The 24,571-nt window shown below is 30.1% G+C and overlaps 1 protein-coding gene across 2 annotated transcripts; it reads right to left on the bottom strand.

The window, feature by feature from the left end:
- Window positions 1-636: 636 nt before the first annotated feature.
- LOC101235282 (BET1-like protein) lies at window positions 637-23,546 on the bottom strand. 2 transcript variants are annotated; one of them, XM_065792392.1, is made up of 5 exons: window positions 23,259-23,546; window positions 20,289-20,392; window positions 7,534-7,590; window positions 2,559-2,728; window positions 637-1,076 (listed from the first exon to the last, which is right to left on the bottom strand). In XM_065792392.1, exons 1-4 carry the CDS (start codon window positions 23,278-23,280, stop codon window positions 2,561-2,563), a joined length of 351 nt encoding a protein of 116 aa, XP_065648464.1. In that variant the 5' UTR covers window positions 23,281-23,546; the 3' UTR covers window positions 637-1,076; window positions 2,559-2,560. The 2 variants fall into 2 exon arrangements, with proteins under 2 accessions (XP_065648464.1, XP_065648465.1); XM_065792393.1 differs by lacking the exon at window positions 2,559-2,728 and having other exon boundaries at window positions 906-1,076; window positions 23,259-23,540.
- Window positions 23,547-24,571: the final 1,025 nt, after the last annotated feature.

Genomic DNA, 24,571 nt, shown 5'->3' with positions numbered 1-24,571 from the left:
TCAGAATAGGACCTTGTGCTGCCTCTCTTCACCGATCTTTTAATTTTTTTTATTTTTAATCGGTTATTGAATAAACTAAATTTTAACTTGGAGTTATCATTCAGTACTGATTAAATTATTTTACAGGATTTATGCTACACCAAAATTATTGACTTAATCGGAAATTATTTTTAAAAACGAGCTAAAATCTTAAAAAAACTATATCTTAGCAACAAATCAAAAAGAGAAAGCTTAAAATACCAACTAAAAAAGTAATCCCACATTTGGGGCTACATAAACCAAGCGGTTCTTCTAAATAAACGAGTTACCAGAATCTTCATCTTTATTACTATTACTTTTTAGTATTTTCAGTATCTTAGCTAAGTGATGGTCCATATATTACGTAACGCAAACTTTCACGATAAACTAAACAAAAAAGATCAAAAGTTTTCCGTCGCCGAGTCTTAATTTAAGGAAAATATATGAAAGAAGCCCATTTAAATTGAATAAAAATCGCCGCGTAAAAGAGCTTAACATCTCATATTTCTGTTTTTCAAATATATTTCGCGTTGCGTAATTTATTGTCGATCCCCAAGTCAATAAATTTTGCTGAAAAAAAAAGTGAAGCAAAAAACTAATCAACAAAAACGACAAGCGACAAAAATGGGTTCAATAAAACATTATTAAACATCTGTATACTGACAACTTAAACTAATATCTGATTTACAATTCCAATAAATAACTCTAAACCTTGATAATAAAGAAATATTGTTAATATAAATAAAATAATAGCGTTAAAACCTGACTAACAGGTTATATAATATTTGAATCAAAACCATGCTTTTAAATAAAAAATATTAGTATAGTAAGAAAAGAAAAGCATCGATTTGTATATTTTCAATTCGTTCAATTCATTTTTCAATTCGTTTTATTTCTATAAGATGTTTATTATTTTCATAATTTGATTTCAATTTTCATATCAATCAAATATCAACCAATCATATCTTGCTAAGTTTTGGTAATCTTATTGCTTTGTTTGTTGAAGGTTTTTTTCAATGATTAGTTGTTTGAGGAGTCTCTGAAGAAGCTTTTCGCACCTTTTAAAATTGATAAAATTGCAAATAAAAAATTGTTCAAAAAACATAGGTACAAACAATATAATTATATATAGCAATTAGAAAGAAATGAATTAATCATAAAATTATTAAAAACTAACAATAGCAATATCTAACAGTACATCTAAATATTTTTCAGTTTTATCTATAATAGGTCTAATAATTTGGTGTTTAATTGTAACTTCAGTTTCATCACTTAAAAACAGATCATTCGAATCTTGAAATAGAGTTTTCTGTAGGCATAGATCAAAAAATGAGAATCAAACCTGAATTCTAATAATTTTTCAATTCTTGTACATTTACATTCATGTATCTGAATTTTGAGCATTTTTAAATTTGGTCAACTATTTTTTATTTTTAATTACAGCTAACATTGCATTAGAGTTCATTTTAGCCAAAATAATACAACAGCAATCCAAAATCAGACAACAATTTTAACCATATAAATAAATATATTATTATTTTATTACTGGGCCAACTTGAATTCGGACTAAATTATAAACTAATAAGCTATAACAACAAATTGAGTATATCAATAACTCTAACATAAAAAAACACCTGATATGCTGGTAATCACTTTTACCTAATAACAACGTCTGATTTCAGTACATTAAGCAGTAAAAAAACTAAGCTATATTATGAAGCTATATTAATTGTATGGAAAATCAGCTCTTAACAAAACAGGGGTGTACTCTCCAGTTTTTTCCTGGTCATCCTGCAGACGACTGAAATAGTTTTCATTTCTCATTTGAGTCATCCGCTATGATAATCAGTAGTTCGATATAATCGTCTGACGACTTAAATACGTCTAATAAGAAACGGTTTAATTAAAAGTAAGTTAATTAATAAAAAAAAGTGAAAAGTAACCTGTTAAAAAATATTGTTAAGTAACTTTTGTTACAAAGAGATGTTGGTAAAGAGATAACTATAAATACAACTTTTAAAGAACATCATTTTTTTCGTAGTCGATATCTGTTTCATGTCGTATCTTTTACAAACTATCTAGTCTACTGACAGTCCTGCCCGGCTACTGACAGGCATTTTTTTTTAATTTTAGATTCCCTTGGAGAAAACGAGTTGTCTCATGCCACCGGATGACCATGATGGTACACCCCTGCATAAGATCTTTAAAACAGTAATTTGCAATAAAGTTTCCTTGGCAATTGTGCTATGGGTATTGCTTTAATTCTTTTTTAAACATGATAAACTTTACAATGAGATTTTTTTTTGCAATTATTACTTGTATATATATACATACATACATATATTTTATATATATACAACATATATATATACATACATTTATTTATATACATATATATATATATATATATATATATATATATATATGTATACATATATTTATATATGTAATCCTGTATGTCACATGTAACAAATCCCCGCAAAATAAAATTAAAATTAAAATTAAAAATGATAAACAAAAAACATAATCAATATATTTACCATTACTTTCTTAGTATCCCAGTAATGAAATACAGAACAAAAAAAGTGCCAACTAAAACAATGATAAGATAACACATTAATTTTCGGTTTGATGAAGATGATGAAACTAATGTGTTTAAGCGTTTCATGGTGCTACCAAGAAAACCACCAGCACTATCAAAATCTTCAGCCTAGGTATGATAAACAATAATTGGTTTATGTTCTTTTGTCAATTTACAAACTTTATTTACAACATTTTATTTTTAATGTCTTGTTACCTTATAACTAATCCATTATTTATCAAGATTATTTTTTTTATTTTTTTTTTTTTGTAATTCACCTCCTCAAGGCCAAGAAAGCACTACAGATGAGGAGGCTACTTGTGGTTATAACCCTCTCCCAACTTTACAACTCCGAAACACGAACCTTGACGAACAAGGCCGCTGCGCAGAGAAACAAGTTGAGCATGGTACTACCAGGGACGTGATGGGAATCGAACTCTGAACCTCTCGCTAATGAAGTGAGCACTCTACCACTACACCAATACCACAAGCTTAATTTATCTATTAATCTGAGTTATTTTGTAACAACTTATGTGTCAGGTCAGGTGTATAGTCATCAAGATCACCCTGCTACTGGTAACATGTAATCCAGTGCAACCTGTTCCATGTCCTGCTGTCTTGTAGGATTCACTTTCTTAGCAAATCCTTTTTGCTAGATAAAATGCACCTTCTGTCATCAATACTTACCTATTATCTGTCCTATAAGTTTGTGTTCTGTCTGAACCTCTGGCTGGGTGTTTGCTCACCCATAAGTTACTGTATGTATGTTTGAGTTCTGCTTAAATCTCTGTTGTAGGGTGAGCTTAGTTACTAACTAGTGACTCCAACTATAAAACTTATGCTCACCCAGTACATCTAATGCAATACCATTTCTGGTATTCCATTAGATGTTTTGTTTTTTCTAATGCATTTCCAAGATATCATTATCAATATTTCAAAGTAATGCTTATAGGAAGTACATCTTTTTAACTAATCTTGGTCAGGTCAGGTTCAGGATCATCACCCTGTTACTGGTATCATGTAACACAGTACTACCTGCCTTATGTCCTGCTGCCTTGTAGGGTTTGCCTTTTTATGCAAAACCTAGGAGAAATAAACTCCAACTTAAAATTCCCTTCCCTTAAGGCTCTTGGTTGAGTAATTGCTGATAAGGTTGAGAAAAGGTTGAGTAAAGGCTGAAACGGTGTCTCAATAAAGACTCATTTTGGGCAGCTAGTGTCTTGTAGAAAGCCTCCTAGGCAAAGTCTTTAGGGGTAAGCAGAATATTTCTGTTGACCACAATTTCTCACACAACTTCCTCATCTATTAGGCTGACATAGATGTAAGCCTGTTACACTGCTTCCTGCCTAGGATGATTAAGGCTGGATCTTCTTGAATCTACCAGGGCTCAATTTAACGGTCAGACATCAGACATTGTCCAGCTAAAACCTCAGATTGTCCGATTAATTTGCTAAGCAATCGGACATTTTGACCTATGGGAATTAAATTCTAAAATAAAGCTTGGACAGGAATGGCGTGTGATATTGCTGACCACGCAAATGATTTTTTTTGTTTACAACTTGACCATGACTGTTTAGATGTTTTGATGATTTTGACATTTCAGAAATGCGTTGGAAAAAGAAACTTAAACTAGGAAAAAAATTGAGAAAAACTAAAGAATAAGCAAAACAGTTCCTTGCGAAAAAGAAAATACATAGAAAAAGAGCTTCAAATGTTGAAATTTAACATTAAAAATACATACCTACTAAAAAAAATTTAAATATAACATTTAATTTACACATAATACATTCATTTTAAACGCTCATTATAATTAATTTTTGATTTTATTTAAAGCCTTCACATAAAATGAAAACTTTAAAAAAGATCAATGATTACAAGTATAATAAAAAAAGTAACTACAACATCACTAGACTAACGTTAAATAAACTGAATAATATGACAAAGATTTCGATTGCATAACTTGGTTCCATAAAAGTTATAGTTTAAAAATGTGATCAGCCACTGTCTAACCCAAACAAGTTTTGATTGGACATTTTGTCCGCAACTTTATAAAAATTAAATTGAGCTCTGATCTACTAATATATTTTCATGCCTCCTTGATAGTGGCTAAAGGTACTGTTTTAAAACTCTAAAACTAAGGTTTAATAGTTTTAAGGCTGGTAAAAAGGTTTCAGAACTCTCAGAGAGGCTGATTCCATCAACAGCTGTAAAATATCAAAGTATTAACAGTGCCATGTTGAGCATGGATGGTGACCCTGTTAATGCCTTTAGTGAGCAAGCCCTAAGTTACAACTTTGGGTTAATTAGCAGATCTGAGATTACTGCATAGTATATTGCTTAGGATGCAATGCTTTATCTATGAAACTTAAACCATGCCTAAAGTAACCAAAAATATTAAACATAAAAAACCATCATCACAGTTTCAATATATCTTTTACAAACATTTGTGATCTTCGAAACAAACTTTAATCAATTGAATCTCACCATTTGCTAAATTTACCAGATTTGCTTGCTCCTTGGAAGATTAATTTAAATATGGCTGTTCCTTCTTCAGATCACAAAATTGATAGGTACTATACAATGATTTGCCAAGACTCCAGTATTCACATGTTTGGGTTGGGTGTATACTTATGCATCGATTCACCTATTTGTCAAGAAATCATGTTTAAACCCTTGAATTTTTATTTGCTTCCACTTAGCACCTCCACTTTATATCATCTTTCTCTTTGTTCTTTTTCATTTTCCTTATTCTGAAGACTGAACTAATTTAGATCTAACTTCTGATCAAATTGACCAAGCCCTTTCACTTTATCCCTCTGCCAATATTGTAGTTATTAGTGACTTTAATGCTCATTACACTAAATAGCTTGGTTCTAACATCACTGACCCTGGCGGCACTAAAGCCCATATCTTCTGTATTTCTAAATATAATACATAGTTAACTTTGTGACTGATTTTCCAGACAACCATAATCAGTTAACTTCACTACTTGATTTTTGTCTTGTCTCTGACCCTTTATGTGGTTTTGACAATGCAATGATCTCAAAAAATCTTTCATCTCGTTCTTTATTTTCAAATTCACCCTATCATAACACTAATTACTGCTACTCTAAAGCTGACTGGGCTTCTTACCTAACCTCCTGGATTGAGGCAGGTATAGAAGCTTTTATTTCTTCTCATTGGTTCCAAGTCATGCCTTATTCTACTCCATGGTTTTTACCTTCTTGTGCAGCTGCTACATTTATTCGTAATCATTTTTTCATATTTTTCAAAAAAACAAATCTCTCTTGAGAACAAACACTTATTTATTATTGCAAGAAATAAATGTAAAAAGGTACTTTCTGATATTAAGCTCCATTGTTTCTATTTTATTAAATCTCGTATCTTATCTCAAAAGTTAGGCTCTAGAGACTTTTGGAAAATCTTCTAAAGTGTCATTAACAAAGTGAAACATTTCATCTCTAACTCATTGGAATAATCTTATTATCTCTCCCAAGGAAAAGGCAGAACTATTTGCAAAGAACTTGTCTTTTAATTCAACTCTAATGAATCTAATGGTCATACTCTTCCTCCCGTTCCAGCTAAAAAGGTTAATCCATAGTTAGACACTCTTCTATGGCTTGTGGTAAAGACAACATTCCTGTAATAGTCCTACAAAAATGTTCTCCAGAATTCACTTCGATTTTATTTAAACTATATAATAAGTGCTTGACTGAATCTGGTTTTCCTGCCTGCTTTAAAATAGCATATGGGATTTCAATTTTTAAAAACTCTGGAGAATATTTTGACCCCTCTAACTATTGTCCGATCAGCCTTCTATCTTTTATTAGCAAAGTCTTTGAGTCTTTGATCGAGAAATTTCTAACACCCCATCTTAAGTTAAATAATTTACTGTCTGACTATCAATATGGTTTTTGATCTTCTTGCTCTGCGGCTGACTTGCTAACTGCTGTGACTGAAAGATTTTATCATACATTCTGAGGTACCTCAAGGTTCAGTCCTTGGTTCAGTATTGTTTCATTAATCTTCCTGACAATATTAAATTTATACTAGCTCTACTTGCTGAATACTCAACTTTATACTCATGTCTTGCTTACTCAACTTTATACTCATGTCTTGCTTACTCAACTTTATACTCATGTCTTGACTAAAAGTCCGCTTTGAAAACGCTTGTGAAATTTTACTCCAACAAAACTCAGTTATTTACTGCAAACAACTACTGCAATACTGTCTACATTTCTATATTAATAAATGGTAACTCTCTCATTAAGTCCTTTTCTTAACTCCATCCTGGATTATTGTTAAATACTGACCTCTCATGGAAACCATATATACAAACAAATTCAAAGTTGCTAAGGTTGCTTCTCTTTTTGTCATATTTGGGCTAGTTCTTCTAATGATGCTCTTTCTTTTTTAGAAAAGTCCAAAATTTTATCGTATATGTAGTTGGACCTGCTGTATCTGTCAAGCTTGAGCCTCTATCTCATTGTCATTAAATTGCATCTTTTTCTCTTTTACTATAATGGTCACTGCTCAAAGGAGCTATCATCTCCTGTTCCATCAAAACTCATTTTTGCTTCACTTGTCTGCAAAGTCACTAAAGCTGCATCTTTTTAGTGTATGTTTCCCTGAATGCTCAAAAACTATTTTTTATTTTATTTTTTTCCTGCTCTTAAGCCCCTTGACTCATACAACTTACAATGTTTTAAGTCTTCTAAAAATTAACTCCATGCTCTTTAACTCCTTTGTTTTTTAGTAACTCAATTAAACTAAATTAATAGTGGTTCCTTGCAGCCTTGTTGGGAGTGAATTAGAATTTAAAAAATAAAAAATAAAAACAATCCTAAGCATATATATTTAAAACATAAATTTTTATTGTTTATTATATAGATTGTAATGATTAACATTCATTGTCAAGTAATTAACACACATACCATTCCTCCAACAAACTCATTTTGATATTTTGCTTCTTTGTCAATTTCAATTGCTATCTATAATAAGAAAAGAAGAAAGCCCTGTATTTGATATCAAAAAAAAAATTGGCAGGCATGAAAAATTAAAAATTATCATGCACAACCATTACAGAAAAATATTTTGCTTAAAATTATATTATTTTCAAAAACTCTATATACCATTTCAATACCTTTTTAATGCTATAAACTATTTTGTGTTTTAATTGCAATTGCAATTAAAATACAAGCAATTCACAACTTTTTGACAACATCTTTCTCTAATGCTCATTTCTTAAGAGTGAACAACTGAAAAGTTTTACAGTGCAGTAAGTAATTGGTGCAGCGAGGCAAAAGCTGAACTCATAAAATGCTAAACATTTATCAAATAGTTTTTTGTTTTTTTTCTTTTCAACATCTTCACTTCCAATATGGCTAGTCAAATAAGAATTTTTGGTGCACTTAGGAACAGTCACAGTAAAAGGATGAGACTTAATTGAATAACAAGTAACACAAGAATGAATTTTAGTAGATGGCACAAAAGATGCTAGCTCTTTAAAACAGTGCCCATTATAGTATTTATATAAAAGAAAAAGAGAGGCAACATTACGACGATGTGATAATGGTTGGAGGTTGGCTGCTAGAGCAGGTCCAACTATGTTTACAATGCGTTATTGCATCTTGTCTAAAAGAGGAATTGCATCATTGAAAGATCCACCTGTGATATGGCAACAGTATTCCATATGACAACAGTATTTGCAGGATGGATTTCAGTTTACAGAGATAAAGGTTAGAATCCTGAGTAGGAAAGTGGTGAGCATGATAAAAAGATGCAACTTTAGCAGATGTGAACTTTGCAATCAATTTGATATATGGTTTCCAAGAAAGATCTGAAGTAAGAGTTAGGCCTAGAAAATGAAGTGTAGATGACTCATCAAGTATATTATTGTTCATAAACATAGGAAGATCTAGACTATTGGGATAACAATTAGCTGAAAAAAATTGAGTTTTATCTGAGTTAAAGTTCACCCGCCGCTGAGAGCCCCATGTTGTAGTAGAAATGGGATTCTTTTCAAGCTCAAATGCCCCCTCCAAGCAATCAGAAAGTGTTGGCTTCTTATCAAGACAAGAGAAAATGGTAGTACAATGAACAATGCCACCTTAGATGTAAGAATTTCTGGGAGATCGTTAATGTAAATTGAAAAAAATATAGGGACAAGGATTGAGATGTTATGTACATAAGTATGGTTCAACCAATTAAGTAAAATTTTAATTTTAACTAGAAATAATCTATCAATTAACAAACTTTAAATAATTTTAAATGCTTCATCAGGCGGAAAGCGAGAGCATTAACTTTTGCTAAAGTACAGCTCCTTGCCGAGGTAAGTAAGTAGCTCGGCAAAGGAGCTACTAAGAGCTCCTTGCCAAGCTACAACTCTTGCAAAAGTATAATTGTTTCGTAAATATAAACAACTTTCTTTTCTTCTCTATTTTTAGATATTGATTAGAAAAATTAAAAATTCTTGTGGAAACTATTATTGTGGAAACTTCATCTATTAGGCTTGCGCAGATGTATTTTTAATACATTGTTTCCAGTTTAGGATGTCGAATGCTGGATCTTTTTGACTCGATGCATGGGTTTTGCTTGTGTCTCTGTTTTCATGACTAGGTAACTCATTCTATTATCTCCAAATGAGGGTACAGCTCTAAATCTCAGTTTAATGGTTCTGAGGCCGGCTGGTAGTCAGGTTTCCCGAACTCTGTGGTAGCTCTCAGAGAGGCTGACTCCACCAACAGCTAAAAGATATCAAAATATTAACAGTGTCATGTTGCATGGATGGTGTCCTTGATTTTACTTTTGGTGTGCATAGCGGAGGCCGCATTTGGAGCCCTTTAATACGGCTTAGGATTTATTAATAGTAATGAGGCAATTACTCAGGGTATTAAACAGTGTTCTGAGTACTATCTATGCTTTGAGTTAAGTTCTTCAATCAAATTTAAAAATGAATAAAGTACCAAAAACTATAAAACACAAAAAGCCATCATCATCACCAAGTTCTCTAAACCTATCATTAACTAATATTTGTGGTCTTCGAAGTAACTTTTCTTCTGTTGAGTCTTATCTCTTGCGAAGTTCACCAGACCTATTTGCTCTTTGTGAGACTAAATTTCAGAGTTCAGCTGTCTCATCTTGCGATCTTAGTGTTGATAGTTATTTTCCTTTATTTCGTAAAGACTCCAATAGACACATGCTTGGCCTGGGCATTTACATTCGTAAGAATTCACCCATTTGTCGTGAAACTAGGTTTGAATCCACAGGCTATTCATTTATGTGCTTTCGTTTAGTACCACTTCACTCTATCGCCTTTCTCTTTGTTCTATATCGCTCTCCTTCATCTCAAGACTACACTTTTTTTGATATTATTTCTGATCATATTGACCAAGCCCTCTCTCTTTATCCATCAGCTAATATAGTTGTTGTTGGTGACTTTAATGCTCATCACACTGAATGGCTTCGCTCTAGTGTCAGTGATCCTGCAGGCATAAAGCCCACAACTTTTGCCTTTCTCAATCCCTAACTCAAATAGTCAACTTTCCAACTCGCTTTCCAGACAATCCGAATCATTTACCTTCTCTACTCGACTTATGTCTTGTTTCTGATCCCAGTCAGTGTTCAGATTCTCCACACTCACCCTTAGGTGCTTCTGATCACAGTTTGATCTCTCTAAAACTAATATCTCATTCTTCTTTATCATCTGAATCCCCCAATTATCGTACGCCTTACAACTGCAGTAAAGCTGACTGGGATTCTTTCCGTGATTTTCTTCATGATGGCCCTTGGGTAGAAATCTTTTGTCTTCCTGTCGACAAATATGCTTCTTACATAACTTCGTGGATTCAGGCTGGCAAGGAATCTTTTGTTCCCTCTCAACGATTGCAGGTCAAGCCTCACTCTTCTACATGGTTTACCTCACACTGTGCTGCTGCAATTTCCAATCATAACTGTTACTTCCATATTTATCAGTAAAACAATTCTCCTGAAAACAGATGTCTCTTTATTACTGCTTGAAACCATTGTAAAAAGGTTTTGTCTAACGCCAAAGTCCGCTATTCTCAGGTCATGAAATCTCGTATCTCATCTCAAAAATTAGGCTCTCATGACTTCTGGAAAATCTTTAATAGTATTAATAATAAGGGCAAATCTGCAATTCCACCTCTCTTGTATGGTTCAGACTTTGTCACCTCACTAAAAGACAAAGCTGAATTGTTTGCTAAAAACTTTTCATCAATACCATCTCTTGATTCCACTAGTTGAGTTCTACCTGATATTGCCAACAAACAGGTTGATCTATTGCTTGACATTCGTATCACTCCGGCTTCTGAATCTAAAGTGATTTCCTGTCTAGACTCTTCTACAGGTTGTGGCCCAGACAACATACCTGTTATTGTCTTGCAGAAGTGTTCTCCGGAGCTGTCATCTATACTCTCAAAACAATTCAACAAGTGCTTATCAGAGTCTTGTTTTCCAGCCTGGAAAGCGGCATCTGTTATCCCTATCTTCAAAAATTCTGGAGAGTGATCTGATTCGTCTAACTACTGTCCCATTAGTCTTCTTCCTATCATAAGAAAGGTTTTTGAATCTTTAATTAACAAACACTTAATTTCTCATCTTGAATTTAATAACTTACTTTCTGACCATCAATATGGATTTTGATCTTCTGGTTCTACAGCTGATTTGCTAACAGTATTAACTTATAGGTTTTATCGTGCATTAGATAAAGGTGGAGAAGTTAAGGCCATGGCTCTTGACATTTCAAAAGCTTTTGATAAAGTTTGGCATGCTGGTCTTCTCCATAAGCTTTCTTCTTATGGTGTATCTGGCAATACCTTTAAGATTATTGAATCCTTCCTTTCCAATCGCAGTATAAAAGTTGTCCTCGATAGACAGCACAAATCCGGCCTTGTATGGAATACTGTTGCCATATCTGGGGCGGATCTTCTAATGATGCCCTTTCTCTTTTAGACAAGGTGCAAAAATGCTTTGTAAACATAGTTGGACCTGCTCTTGCAGCCAACCTCCAACCATTATCACATTGTCGTAATGTTGCTTCTCTTTCTCTTTTCTACAAATACTATAATGGGCACTGCTCTATAGAGCTAGTGTCTCTTGTGCCATCTACTAAAACTCATTCTCGTGTTACTCATCATTCAATTAAGTCTTTTCCTTTTTCTGTGACTGTTCCTAAGTGCTCCAAAAATGCTTATTCATCTAGTTTTTTTCCTCAAACATCAGCTCTTTGGAACTTGTTTTCCTGATTCATATAATTTGCAATCCTTTAAGTCGTCAATCTTAATCTTTCTCTACAATCTTCATCTTTTCTTCCCCAGTAACTTCTAACTTTAATTAGTGGTTGCTTGCAGCCTTGTTGGAAGCGAAAATGTTTAAAAAAAAAAAAAAACTACATCAAATAAAAAAGCTAAAATTCAAATTTTAAATTTACTTTTTTGCTTCCAAAATGCAACTGTTTCTTTTTTTATGCTTATTAAGATTATTATACTGTTTTCTATTTTTTATGCTTATTAAGATTATTTTATATTTTCTTGAAATATTCCTGATATCAAGAAAATATAAAATATTCTTAATAAGCAGTAAATGCTTTTATAGCTCTTTATTTGTCAAATGCCTTATCAAATAAGTAAAGTTGTTAATAAATAAATTAATAGCAAGTGTGAAAACCCAAAAATTATAAACAAAAATATATACATAACAACGCTTGTTATGTATATATTTTTGTAACATTAATGTTAAAAGAATATATGCTTATAAAGAATATAAAATCAAATTTTGTATTTAAAAAGTTTTTTTATGAATAAATAAATAGCTTGCACAAAAACTGAAAGCTCTTGCAAAAAGCTGTTTAGAGGAGCAGCATGGCTCACCATTTTTGTTTTAGGAGAGCGATTTTCCACTTTTGCATTTATTTACTATTAATTAGGAAGGTACATATGCTTAAAATTACAATAAAAAAAACAAAGTTGCAGGCCTTGTTAAAAAGTGTTACGCCATTTGAATTTTGCGTATGAAATGGCGATTTCACCTACGCGCTAAAGCTATTTACATTACTCTAAAACTTTTTTCAATTAGATTATTATTTAAACAGTCTTTTAGAATACTTTATGCAAAAATATTAAGCAGTAATTAATTGTTTTAAGAAACATTTGTGAAATATTTTTTATTAGATAAAAACACAGATAGTTAAATGAATTTTTTTTTATTTTCCTTTTTTTTTTAAATTTTAATTTATTATATTATATTTAAAATAAGTTTATCATTAAATATTAATAAATATGAATTTATTTTATCAAATTTAATACTAAATCTTTTTAAAATTTTAAAACGCTCCATTTTACAATTTTTTTTTACTGCTAAAATTTCTAAACTATGTTAAAGAAAAGAAAATTTTTTAAAATAAATTTAATACAAGTTACTTTAAAATGTTCATATTACATTTAACTATTTTGTTTATTCATTTATAATAATACATTTTTATATACATTTTTATTTTATATAAAGGCGAAAATAAAATAAAATAAAAAACTAATTATAATGATCGTTTAAATAAACGCATTTTTTGTAAATTAAATATGTTAACTTTTTTAATAAGTATTTTTTATGATAAATTTAAACATTTGATACTATTTTTCCATGTCTTTTTAAAAATCTTTCAAACGATTACTTTTTTTAAATACTTTAAATTATGAATAAGTTTAATCAAAATCTTCTGGTTGCAATGGAATGATTTAACTGCTTTATTTTTTTTATTTTTTTTTTTTTCTATTTTTACAAAGAATTGTTTAAAAGCTTTTTTCTTTAAACTTGACTTACTAATGAAATGATTAAAAATTATTATTTTAAAAAGACTATGTTATTATTAGAAAAAAAAAATTTTCAATTTTTTCAAAAAAAATGTTAATACAATTTAAAAATATTATATTTATTTCATTTCAATAATTTAATTTTTTTTTTTTTAAATAAACAACAACTTAAATAAAAAGTTTTCATTTATTAAACAATCATTCGAAGTAATTTGTAAAAGCGTTTTATGCAACTTTAGTAAAACATTTCAAAAAATAAGTTTTAAAGTAATTTACTACAACTCCAATTAAAAACTTAACAAAAAGTAAATTTCGCCTCGAGTTTGAGTTTTATTTTAAAGCTTATATATTTTCTTTTTCGTGAGGAATTGTTTTCTTTTTCAGTTTTTTTAATTTTTTTCATAGTTTTCAGACTTGAAAAAAAGACTTAAAAACGCTTAGCTAAACTGTTTAGTTCCTTTTTTCAGCGCATTTCTGAAATGTTTAAATCATCAAAACATCTAATCATTCGTGATCAAGTTGCCAACAAAAAATATCATTTGCATAGTCAGCAATAGCGCTCAATCATGCGCCATTCCTGTCCAAGCCTGATAACTGTATACGCATTGCCGTATAATTTATAAACAAGCCTGTAGGCAAAATTATTAGATTCATTAAAAATATTTTTAAGAATTTTTCAAGTAAATTTTATATAACAAATTTATGAAAAGATTTTTTTTTCAGTTTTAAATTTGCTTTTTAACAAAAGTATTTTCTTGATCATTAATTTTTTGAATTGATCAAAGAATGAACGTGGATTAGAAATGATTAACTAGTTTATGAGTAGTATGCTGAGATTTTGCTAAAGCCAAAATGTTAAAATGTTGAAATTTTTTATTGATTTTTTGACCTTGATGGCCTTTTATTTATTTTCTAACCTCGATTTTTTGAATTTATATTCTTATTTTTTTATTTACTTTTTAAAGTGATCCCCAAGTGCCAAGACAAGTTGGATTCATATCATAAAAAAACCTTGAAAAATAAGTCTTATGTAAATTAAACTTTCCAGAATAAATTATTTATTGAGATATTAGCAAAAACTTTATAATTTTTAACGTCATTTTTTTTTCTTTCGTTTGTTCTGGTTTTTTATTTTTGTTTTGTCTTTTTAAATACTGGTCTGATTCAGGGACGTGGTGGCCCAGTACGAAGGTATGAGGACTTGTACTGGGCCCTGATTCTGACTCAGGAAACTGGGCCCACAAAAAGAAATTAGGCCTCCAATTCTCAAAGAGAAAAAGTTTATTTTAGTTCTATAAGTTTCTATCAGGGCGTTTTTTACAACATTCTATTTAACTTGCTTTCACGGAGATTTGTTAGTTTGTTTGGTGTCCACGGAAAACAAACACTAGATCAGCGGTAATAACAGAAGAAATACGCTAAACTTTAGTTTAGCGTAGTTAAAAAATGCGTTAAGAAAAGTAATTAAAATAAACTATAAACAAAAAACTTTGTTTAGCATAAATAAATAAAGTCGCTGTGGAATAATAATAACAAAAACGTTGCTGACCTGAAATTAATAGATTTTATTCTGTAAAAAAGTAAGTAATGCTTTAACACTTTACTTATAAATAGTAATTGAAAACAATAAAGTTTTTAAAGAAAATAAGTAAAAAAAAAAAATCTTGTTAACGTAGAAATATAAAGAAGATAGCTAATTATAAAAAAGAAAGCTGGAAACTAAAATTAATCGATTAGCTTGTCTTGCTCGAGAAGGAGAACGGAAATTTCTAGCTATAGCAAATAAATCAGCTGAACAACAAGCATCTCGGCTAAAAAAACGAAGAGAACGATATGTTGAGGCAAGATAGGTTGAGGCATAAATAGTACTACTATTTATAAATTGGACTGATAGTAGTTATAACTCAAACGAAAGAAACCAATGCCCTGGTTTCTATCATAGGACATATTTTTAACTTTATATTTATTTATGTTTCAGGTGAAAAGAAGGAAAAAAAAAAAAAGAAAGAGGCAACATGGAAATACAAATCTGGTGAATCGAAAGCAGCTGGTAATGACTCAAAACAATAAGAGTTAACAGCAGGTCTCGCGTCAGTGCAAGTGCCATAAATACAGAGAAAAACTGGAACATCATTTACAGCAACAGAGAATGTAGAACTAACATCAACATCCATTGTGAATATCACATTGTGAATAAGCCTATTATTGAAATAGAGCCAATCACAAATATTAGTGACCAATCATCTGTACAAGAAACAGACAATAATCAAGATGTCATAATTGCAGCAGATAAAGAAGCAGAACTACAATATTAGGAAACTTTCAGAAACTGAAATATTACTGAAACTGAGTGAGTGACTGAAGAAATAGGTCATTATGAAGTGCCTGTAACTGCAGCGGTGGACCTAACTCTTGCAGAAAAGATTATCAGAAGCAACCAGAAAACGTTGTTAATGGCAATGAAAATGATTCATCTAAATTTCTAGAGCTGAAAAATGCAAAGATGATTGATGAAAAGCAATTTATTGTATTAGGGCAAATCAGCCAACAAAACATTCAAGGTTATCTAAGTATTACACTGAATCAGTTAAAGTTAATGACATTAAAGTTGTGCAGAAAAGGTCATGGCTAACCTACTCTCTATCACTAGACAAAATTTTTTGCATTGTTTGCAAAGCAATGCCAACAATGCAAAAAATGTCTAATTTTTTACGTTTCTTTCTAATTATACACAAAACAAGCAAATTTATACTGTGACACAGATGGTCAAAAAAGATATTTCAGAAGAGGTAAATAATTCAGTATTCTTTTCACTATCAGCTGATGGCACCACTGATATTATACTTTGTGAGCAAACTTCTATTGTATTACGTTATTTTACGCTTACTGCAGAAGAGGTCGTTGTAAATGAACATCTGATTTCAAAGATTGAAACTGAAACAACTACTGGTGAAGGAGTAAGTGAAAAAATCAAAGATGAACTCAAATCAAATAACGTAGATATTTAAAAGTGTGTGGGTATGTCTTTTGATGGTGCAAGCAATATGCAAGGAATAAACAAATGAGTTACAACACACTAGAAGCAGTGTTCTCCCATGGCAACAAATATTTATTGTAGATCTCATGAAACAAATTTGGTTATGAAAGCTTGCGCAAAGTCTTCTGTTGTTTCTGTTAACCTTTTTGGAACAGAAAACAAGCCTGGTGATGAACAGAAATTAGAGACTTTTCTATACAGAAACTCAAGCAAACGAAATAATATATTGTGAATCGAAATAATATAGATGTGAATCAGTTTCTTGAACTGACTGCTGCCCACAGCGTTCGTTTCAGTTTCTTACAAAATGCTACAGACCGACTGCTGACACTATACCCTGCAGTAATTAATTGCCTTGAACATTTTTCAAATGACATAGAATTTAAAATGAATATTCAAAGTGAAGCACAAGGTCTTTTATCCCGATTTCAGTCATGAAGCAATTGTGAATTATATTTCTTCAAAGAAATTTTTACTATCTTTGGTCCCCTAAATAAAATTCTTCAAGGAAAAACACTTGATTTTTCCATTGCTATAATGTCTGTTGATGTATCACTGGAAAAGCTTCAAGTACTAAGAGACAGTACTTGCCAAAATGCTATTTTTTCTACTGTCGAAATTTCAACTGAAGCTCAGGTTGAACAGCAAACATTTGTTGAGAAAAGGGCTTGCAAAAAGAAACGATTGGACTTCGATGAAACAGAAGATGAGCGGCTTACTCAGGCTAAAGATCAGTGGCTAGCAGAAGTGTTTTATACTGTAGTGGATTCTGAACTGCAATTCTTGTTGACATATTTTCTTCACAGTGAAAAATCTTAGAAAGCATTGACATCTTTTTGTTGAAGGATATGATCAAAGATATTAGTCATATTTTCATAACTCTAATTCACATGAAAAAATTCAATTAGTGCTTGAAAATTTAAAATTGGTATCAGTTTAAATAAATTCGCTACTAAAATGGTTGATTTTGGGGAGATCTACAGAAAGGCTGCTGAGAAGGATAACAAAACTTTGTCTTCTTTCCTCATCATTTACCATTTTATGCTGAAGATTATGTTAGATGCTGAATTCCCCTCAATTCCAACAAATTTAGTAGAGTGTGAGAGAGTTTTCAGCAAACTGAAACTTGTCAAAACTCGTCAAATTGGTTAACATAAGAGCATGTTGGGGACCGTGTTCTCTTGTCAGTGGAACATGAGAAAATGTGGAATTTGACGCATTCAGACATAATAAAAAACTATGCTGATACAAATGAGTTACGCAATATTTTGTATACATAAAAAACTTTTTTTAGTATAAATATAATTTTCCTTGATCGCTTATTTGTCTCTTGTTAAAAGTACTTCACCGGGCTTCTTTTCTGGAAATTTGTACCTGCTTTTCAGGTGCCACCACGTCCCTGGTCTGATTAACGCACTTTTGTAGTTAATAAATGGCGTCAATACAAAAAGTTGTTTCAAATACTTAAACTCAAGTTATAAATGTTATATATAGGTTTTCTCTTTGCATTTTTTTCCTTTTGCAGTTAATTTTTATATAGAAGAATGTCTTTATATATTTTATAAAATAAACCAAACTTTTATAACCGAATAGAAATAACATGATCAATAAGTAAGTTCTTATTTATAAGGCCAACTCATATTTATTTTAATTTAAAAACAAAACTAATATTAGAGCTATAAATATAAGATATGTACATCTTAAAACCAAAAATACCAGGGATGGGGAGTCCCAAAAGGACTCCAGTTTTATATCTCTATTTTTTCCTGGTCTCTGGTTTCCAGAAGCTCTGAACATGTTGGTTGACTTATGATCTGCTATATTAAAAAAAACTCATGAAATTTAATGACTTAAAACATATTGTAATAGTATAAGCCTGTAGTCCTGGAATCCTGGAGTTCTTGCCGCCATTATACCTAAGGACTACAGTTTCAAAAGTGATTATTTCTCTAACCTAAAAGTTTTAATTTTTTACCAATAGTATTACTAATACTCTGTAGTAAGTACATTTATTATTCAAACCAGATATTTTTACAACAGAAAAAACTATGCAGATTCATGGAGTTAATATTACTCTCTTAACCTGAAGTATAATTGCAAAACAACAAATATTTTTGTTAATATCTCAATAAATATATTGTTTTAGTAACTTTTAATAAACTCAAAACATATTCTAATGTTTATTTATAAAATAAACATAACTTGCCTTGGCACTTGGGAATCCCTTTAAGAAATGCAACCACAAAAAATTGCCCACTTATTTAAAAAAAAAAAATTTAATTGAAATGCGGTACTTTAAAATATGCAACTGACATAACTAAACTATTAATGGTGTAAATATATATTTTTTTTTTTATAATTCACCTCCCTAAGGCTGAGAAGGTCTCTACAGATAAGGAGGCTACTTGTGATTATAACCCTCTCTCAACTCTATAACTCCAAAACACGAACAAGGCCGCTGCGTGGAGAAACAAGTTGAGCGCGGTACTACCAGGGACATGGCGGGAATCGAACTCAGAACCTCTCACTTATGAAGCGAGCGCTCTACCACTACACCACTACTGCATATATAAATAAATATAAATATCTTGATTGATTATTAGTAATACTATTGGTAAAAAATTAAAACTTTTAGGTTAGAGAAATAATCACTTTTGAAACTGTAGTCCTTAGGTATAATGGCGGCAAGAACTCCAGGATTCCAGGACTACAGGCTTATACTATTACAATATGTTTTAAGTCATTAAATTTCATGAGTTTTTTTTAATATAGCAGATCATAAGTCAACCAACATGTTCAGAGCTTCTGGAAACCAGAGACCAGGAAAAAATAGAGATATAAAACTGGAGTCCTTTTGGGACTCCCCATCCCTGGTATTTTTGGTTTTAAGATGTACATATCTTATATTTATAGCTCTAATATTAGTTTTGTTTTTAAATTAAAATAAATATGAGTTGGCCTTATAAATAAGAACTTACTTATTGATCATGTTATTTCTATTCGGTTATAAAAGTTTGGTTTATTTTATAAAATATATAAAGACATTCTTCTATATAAAAATTAACTGCAAAAGGAAAAAAATGCAAAGAGAAAACCTATATATAACATTTATAACTTGAGTTTAAGTATTTGAAACAACTTTTTGTATTGACGCCATTTATTAACTACAAAAGTGCGTTAATCAGACCAGTATTTAAAAAAAAACAAAAAAACAAAGATATATAATTATCTTGATTGAGTAAAGTTACATTTCCTCACTTTATGCTTTAGTGTTATACAACAAAATTTTATAACAAGGCCTGAATTTACACTGTATTTTCTTTTGCCATTCAGTATTTGCTCACTAAGTTTGATATGATGAAGTAGCACTAAAAAGTGTGAAATAGCATCATAAAATGCTATTTCACAGCTACATAAGTTATAAACACAAGAAGCTGAACTTTTTTTTGAAAATTGTTTTTTTGAAAACTAAACTATTATTTTTAAATAACTTAAAATAACCACAGATGAATTTATGCACACATAAATTAACAATATTTTGTATCTTAATGTCGACAACTCTCAACCTATCACATATACTGATGCATGTTAATTGCATTTGTGTAATTATAACTTAAAAAAGAGTAAAAAGAGCTGTCAAATTTTTGAATCCAGAAAAATGTTTTATTAGTAAAAATTTATAACATATAAAATCAACAACAGTTGTGAAAATTAATACAAAAATAAGGAACACTAGTCATAAAAAAAGATAAAGTATTACAAATTACATTTTTTATATAAAAAGAGTTATTTTATAATACAAAAAAACTAAATATTTGAAGCTTACATTTTTTAATGTAGATATCTTTGTGGATAGATTTGAAACCATTCTGTCATTTTCATCATGTAAAATACTTTCATCATTAGGAAGCTTGTGATAAGAAGATGTACCTTCAAAGGAACAAAATTTTAAATTTTCATTCATATTTCGTATAAAAAATTTTTAATCACATCTACCTTGTGATATATTGCCAACCAAATATAAAATATTCATATTTGATTCAAAAAGATACCTAATAAAAGAAAAAAAGAAAATAAAAATTGATTTTAGCTTGAAAAATCTTTTGTTTAAGTATTAATATTTTTTTAAGGTCAACCAATAATATGCTCTGAATACATTTTAGAGAGCTTAAATTATGTTTGCAAAAAAATAATATTAAGCAGTTTAAATATACAAAACATGCTCTTTAAAAATTTTTATAAACTCTGTATTTTAACTTAATAATAGAGAATTCCTTTTTTGCAGAGTGCAAAACAAATCATGAGCTAATTGCAACTTTATTTCCTATAAATATTATTATAAAAATGAAACTTTGTTTTATATAAAAATTAAAGCAAATTAAGGGAAAAACTGTTTTTTACAATAAAGCCTAACTAATGCACAACTTTCGCTCAACATTTTTACAACTACTAAAACCAACTTTTAGAAATAGAAATATACAAGTTTTTAATAAATGCTTTAATTTTTTTAATTTTTTAAATAATTTATGTCTCACAAAACATTCTCGCAACTTACATCACACGATCATATCTTATCTGTACAAATCATACAAAGAAACTAACAAAAACTGTGTATTTATAGTGAAATTATTATTTCAATTATTGTATGCAGCGCTTAAAGTGTTGACAACTTAAAATCAGTAAAACGTCTTAAAGCTCCCCCCCAAAATGTTGATTATCTAACAAACCAACTTCGGTAGGACTTATATCAAAGTTTGAACAGGTTGTAAACAGTTTTGATGCAGTTTTTAATAAAAAATATGTGGAGTTGAACAGTCTTGGATATATCAAATATCTTCAAAATAATTCATAAAAATAAGAATAAAAAAAATCATAATAAAAAATTAAAAAAACAAGAAACAAGCATATTGATGATGATGAAATTATTTTTGATGCAACTGTTATAAAACACAAAAAGAGTGAATGAATTTGCATGAAACACAAAAGGGGTGAATGAAAGTGAATGAAACACAAAAAGAGCGTATGAACAAATGAACAAAATGTTTCCTGCAATCTTATCTATATAAACTTACTAACATAATAAACCTATAAGGACTTACTGTCTAACATAATAAACAACTCATTCTCTTGTGGTTAAAATTTTTATTACCTAAACAAATTCCAAAGATAGTCCTAATCATCACCCCATGGAGATGTATGAGGTAATGGTAGGGTACAACCCAGTGGTGCATTGCCTCCATGAATTTAAAATTACATTTAATTCCTTAGTAACTTGCTTAATAGTTCTGCTACTGTATCCTGGAAGTTCTTAGCTCTAATGTTTTTAACTGCACTAGCCATTGTGTGATATAGTTCACAACTTTTTTTTTTTTAATTTTCAAAAGTGAATTTAGCTATTTTAAACCTTTAAAACATTGCTTGCAATATTTTCGTAGTTTACAATAGCTTAAGTCTATTTCTGAGCATTTCTCTGTTTAGGTCAAGAGCCTTCACAAATTGCTTTACTCAACTCAACTTAATATAGAGAGATTGCTCATTTATTCACAGAAATGTTAGCAATAAATATAAGCAGATCATTTCTTTTGAGTATTTAACTGCTCATATTTAATGCTATTTAACATATCATATTTAATCATTATTTAACAGACTGCATAACTTGTCACAATAGTCAACCTCATCTGATACAGTGCTGAAATGAAATCATCTAAATTGTCATTCTAAAGTAGTAAGGTCTTCATACTTTTTGAGAAGCTATTTATATAGTCTCTACTTTTCTTGCAAGTAAGTAACTCGCAATTCATCAAATAGTAAACTAACAACTAAACAGTAAAAAAGACTCTTGCTAATTAAAAAAATATGGATTGCAGCTGTTACCTTCGCGCTGTCAATTTTAATTATTGTCCCTATTTGAATCACTACTTTCCTTCACTGCTTTATGGAAACAAGAAACTGGAATGGGCCGATTGTCATTGTTAGACACTGGAGTAATAAAAAAGGTATATTCTAACTAAAGCCTAACAACTATTTAAATATGATGTCAGATGCCCCAAATTTTGAAATGGCAAAGGCATAAATTTCCAGCTACCACAAAACCACCCTTTATTTTTTAATTTCAGAATCCACTAATAATATGTGGAGCCCATGATTTATCTAAATTACCCATTATTATTCCAAAGAATGTTTCATAGACAGTGTGATGTAGTCCTCTACTTGTTTTGGCACAATATAATAGCCATAGATATAACTAAAGCAATCTAGTGATAGCTTGCAACTGTTATTGTCATAACAAATTAGTATTTGTTATAAAATACATCACATAAAAATACTTAAATTCAAAAAATTAGAAAATAAACAATGACATCTGAATATTATTAACCTGCATATTGCAAAATATTAAAAATGTTAATAAGTTATTTCTTATAAAGTTTTACAGCTATTTAAAAACTAATTACACCACTGACATCACCGACCTCAGATTGTATAAAATACATTGAAAAATCCAACTTAACAAAATTTTGTTTTATAATGTAACAACTATTTTTGATCCTAATTATATTCTTCAATAATCACTAAATTGATAATGTCACCTACATTAAGTATATATATAATTAATAATATGTATAACTAAAGTTTTATCTATACTAAAGTCTTCTTATATTCCCTATATTTTTTTAAAGTAATTTGAAGATATATAAATTTGACAATATAAAAACATCTATTAGTTTACAAAGATATTAATACAACAGCATATAAGACATTGTGAATTTTTTCTGTCAAAGTTAATTTCATTTCGAACCTCTTGCTTTCCAGGACGTCATTTTCTTGAAACTTTTTTCCTTTGACTGCTTTAGATTGTAGGATTTGATTATATTATGAATATAGAATATATAGTTATTTAATCTATAATATATTAGCCTTAGATATTTATTTTTTTTTTTTTTTTTTTTTGTGATGATTGCTATATTTAAGCAATTTTTTAGTCTAAAATTTTTTCATAACCTAAAAACATAATTTAAAATGTCTAAATCTTTTGAACGTTAGATGTCCGGTGTCTCATGTTCCGACGCTAAAATTGAGTGTTGATAGTTTTGAAAATTGAAATTAAAAAAAATATTTAAAAAAAATAGCGAGGAATCAATTTAAGTTGAAAAAATATATAAAAAAATTAGCAACAGAACTGTATTGAGGGGCTTCCTCCATCCTATGCCCTCACCGACATCCCACCCCCACAATCAATTAGTCCATTGAAACAAAAGTTTTTTATAGTCAGTATATAGAAAAAAAACCCGGAGAAATAAAGGGTAGGGAAAACACACATTGTTTACTTTTTTTATAATTGTCAATATTTCTCCATTGTTTATTTTACGCATGAACGCTTTTTTTTATTAAAAAATAATAATTAAGTGAAACAATTATCTTTACTAGTAATGTAAGAAACGTTGCATATTAATAACGCTACCGGGTTCTTCAGAATGCAATTTCTTTCCGGAAAGTCGAACACTTGATCTCAAACCCAGGCCCGTAGCAACCAGGTGGGGCAGAAGGAGCATTTACGCCCCCCCCCCCCAAATATTTTTTCAAATAAATAGCTTTTAAGTTAGTTTTTAGAAAAAAGTAAGCGATTACATACTAAGAAATAAAATTAAAAAAAAAAGATAGAAAAGACCTATTTTGTAATGTGACAAAAAATTTTGACCTTCTACTACTTAACCTATCCCAGTAGTATTGCCCTCCACCCCCACCCTCACATAATTTTTGTTCCTACGGGCCTGGAACCAGTGGCAAAACTTGCATTAAATTCTAGTAATTGCTAACAAAAAGGCTTTTGCGATGTGTAGTACAGCTAGATTGTAAACATAAACAACAAAATTCAAATAAAAAAGTACAATTTATACTTTTTTATTGGGTAGTCGGTAAAATGCGAACTGCGAACCGGTAAAATGCGAACTTTTTGCGAACCATGGTCCTATTGGTTGTTAATGATGTAATACTTTTTATTTTCCGTTGGCTGTTAAATTCTTTATTTTGCTATAAATTTATGGACTTCAAGCAGAAGCATAAATTATATTTAATTTAAAAGAAATATGACCTAATTTAAATAAAATATAT

Source organism: Hydra vulgaris, chromosome 03 (assembly GCF_038396675.1).
Source record: "Hydra vulgaris chromosome 03, alternate assembly HydraT2T_AEP".
In the NCBI taxonomy this organism is placed as follows: Eukaryota; Metazoa; Cnidaria; class Hydrozoa; order Anthoathecata; family Hydridae; genus Hydra; species Hydra vulgaris.
This window is presented reverse-complemented; position numbering and strand designations above follow the sequence as displayed.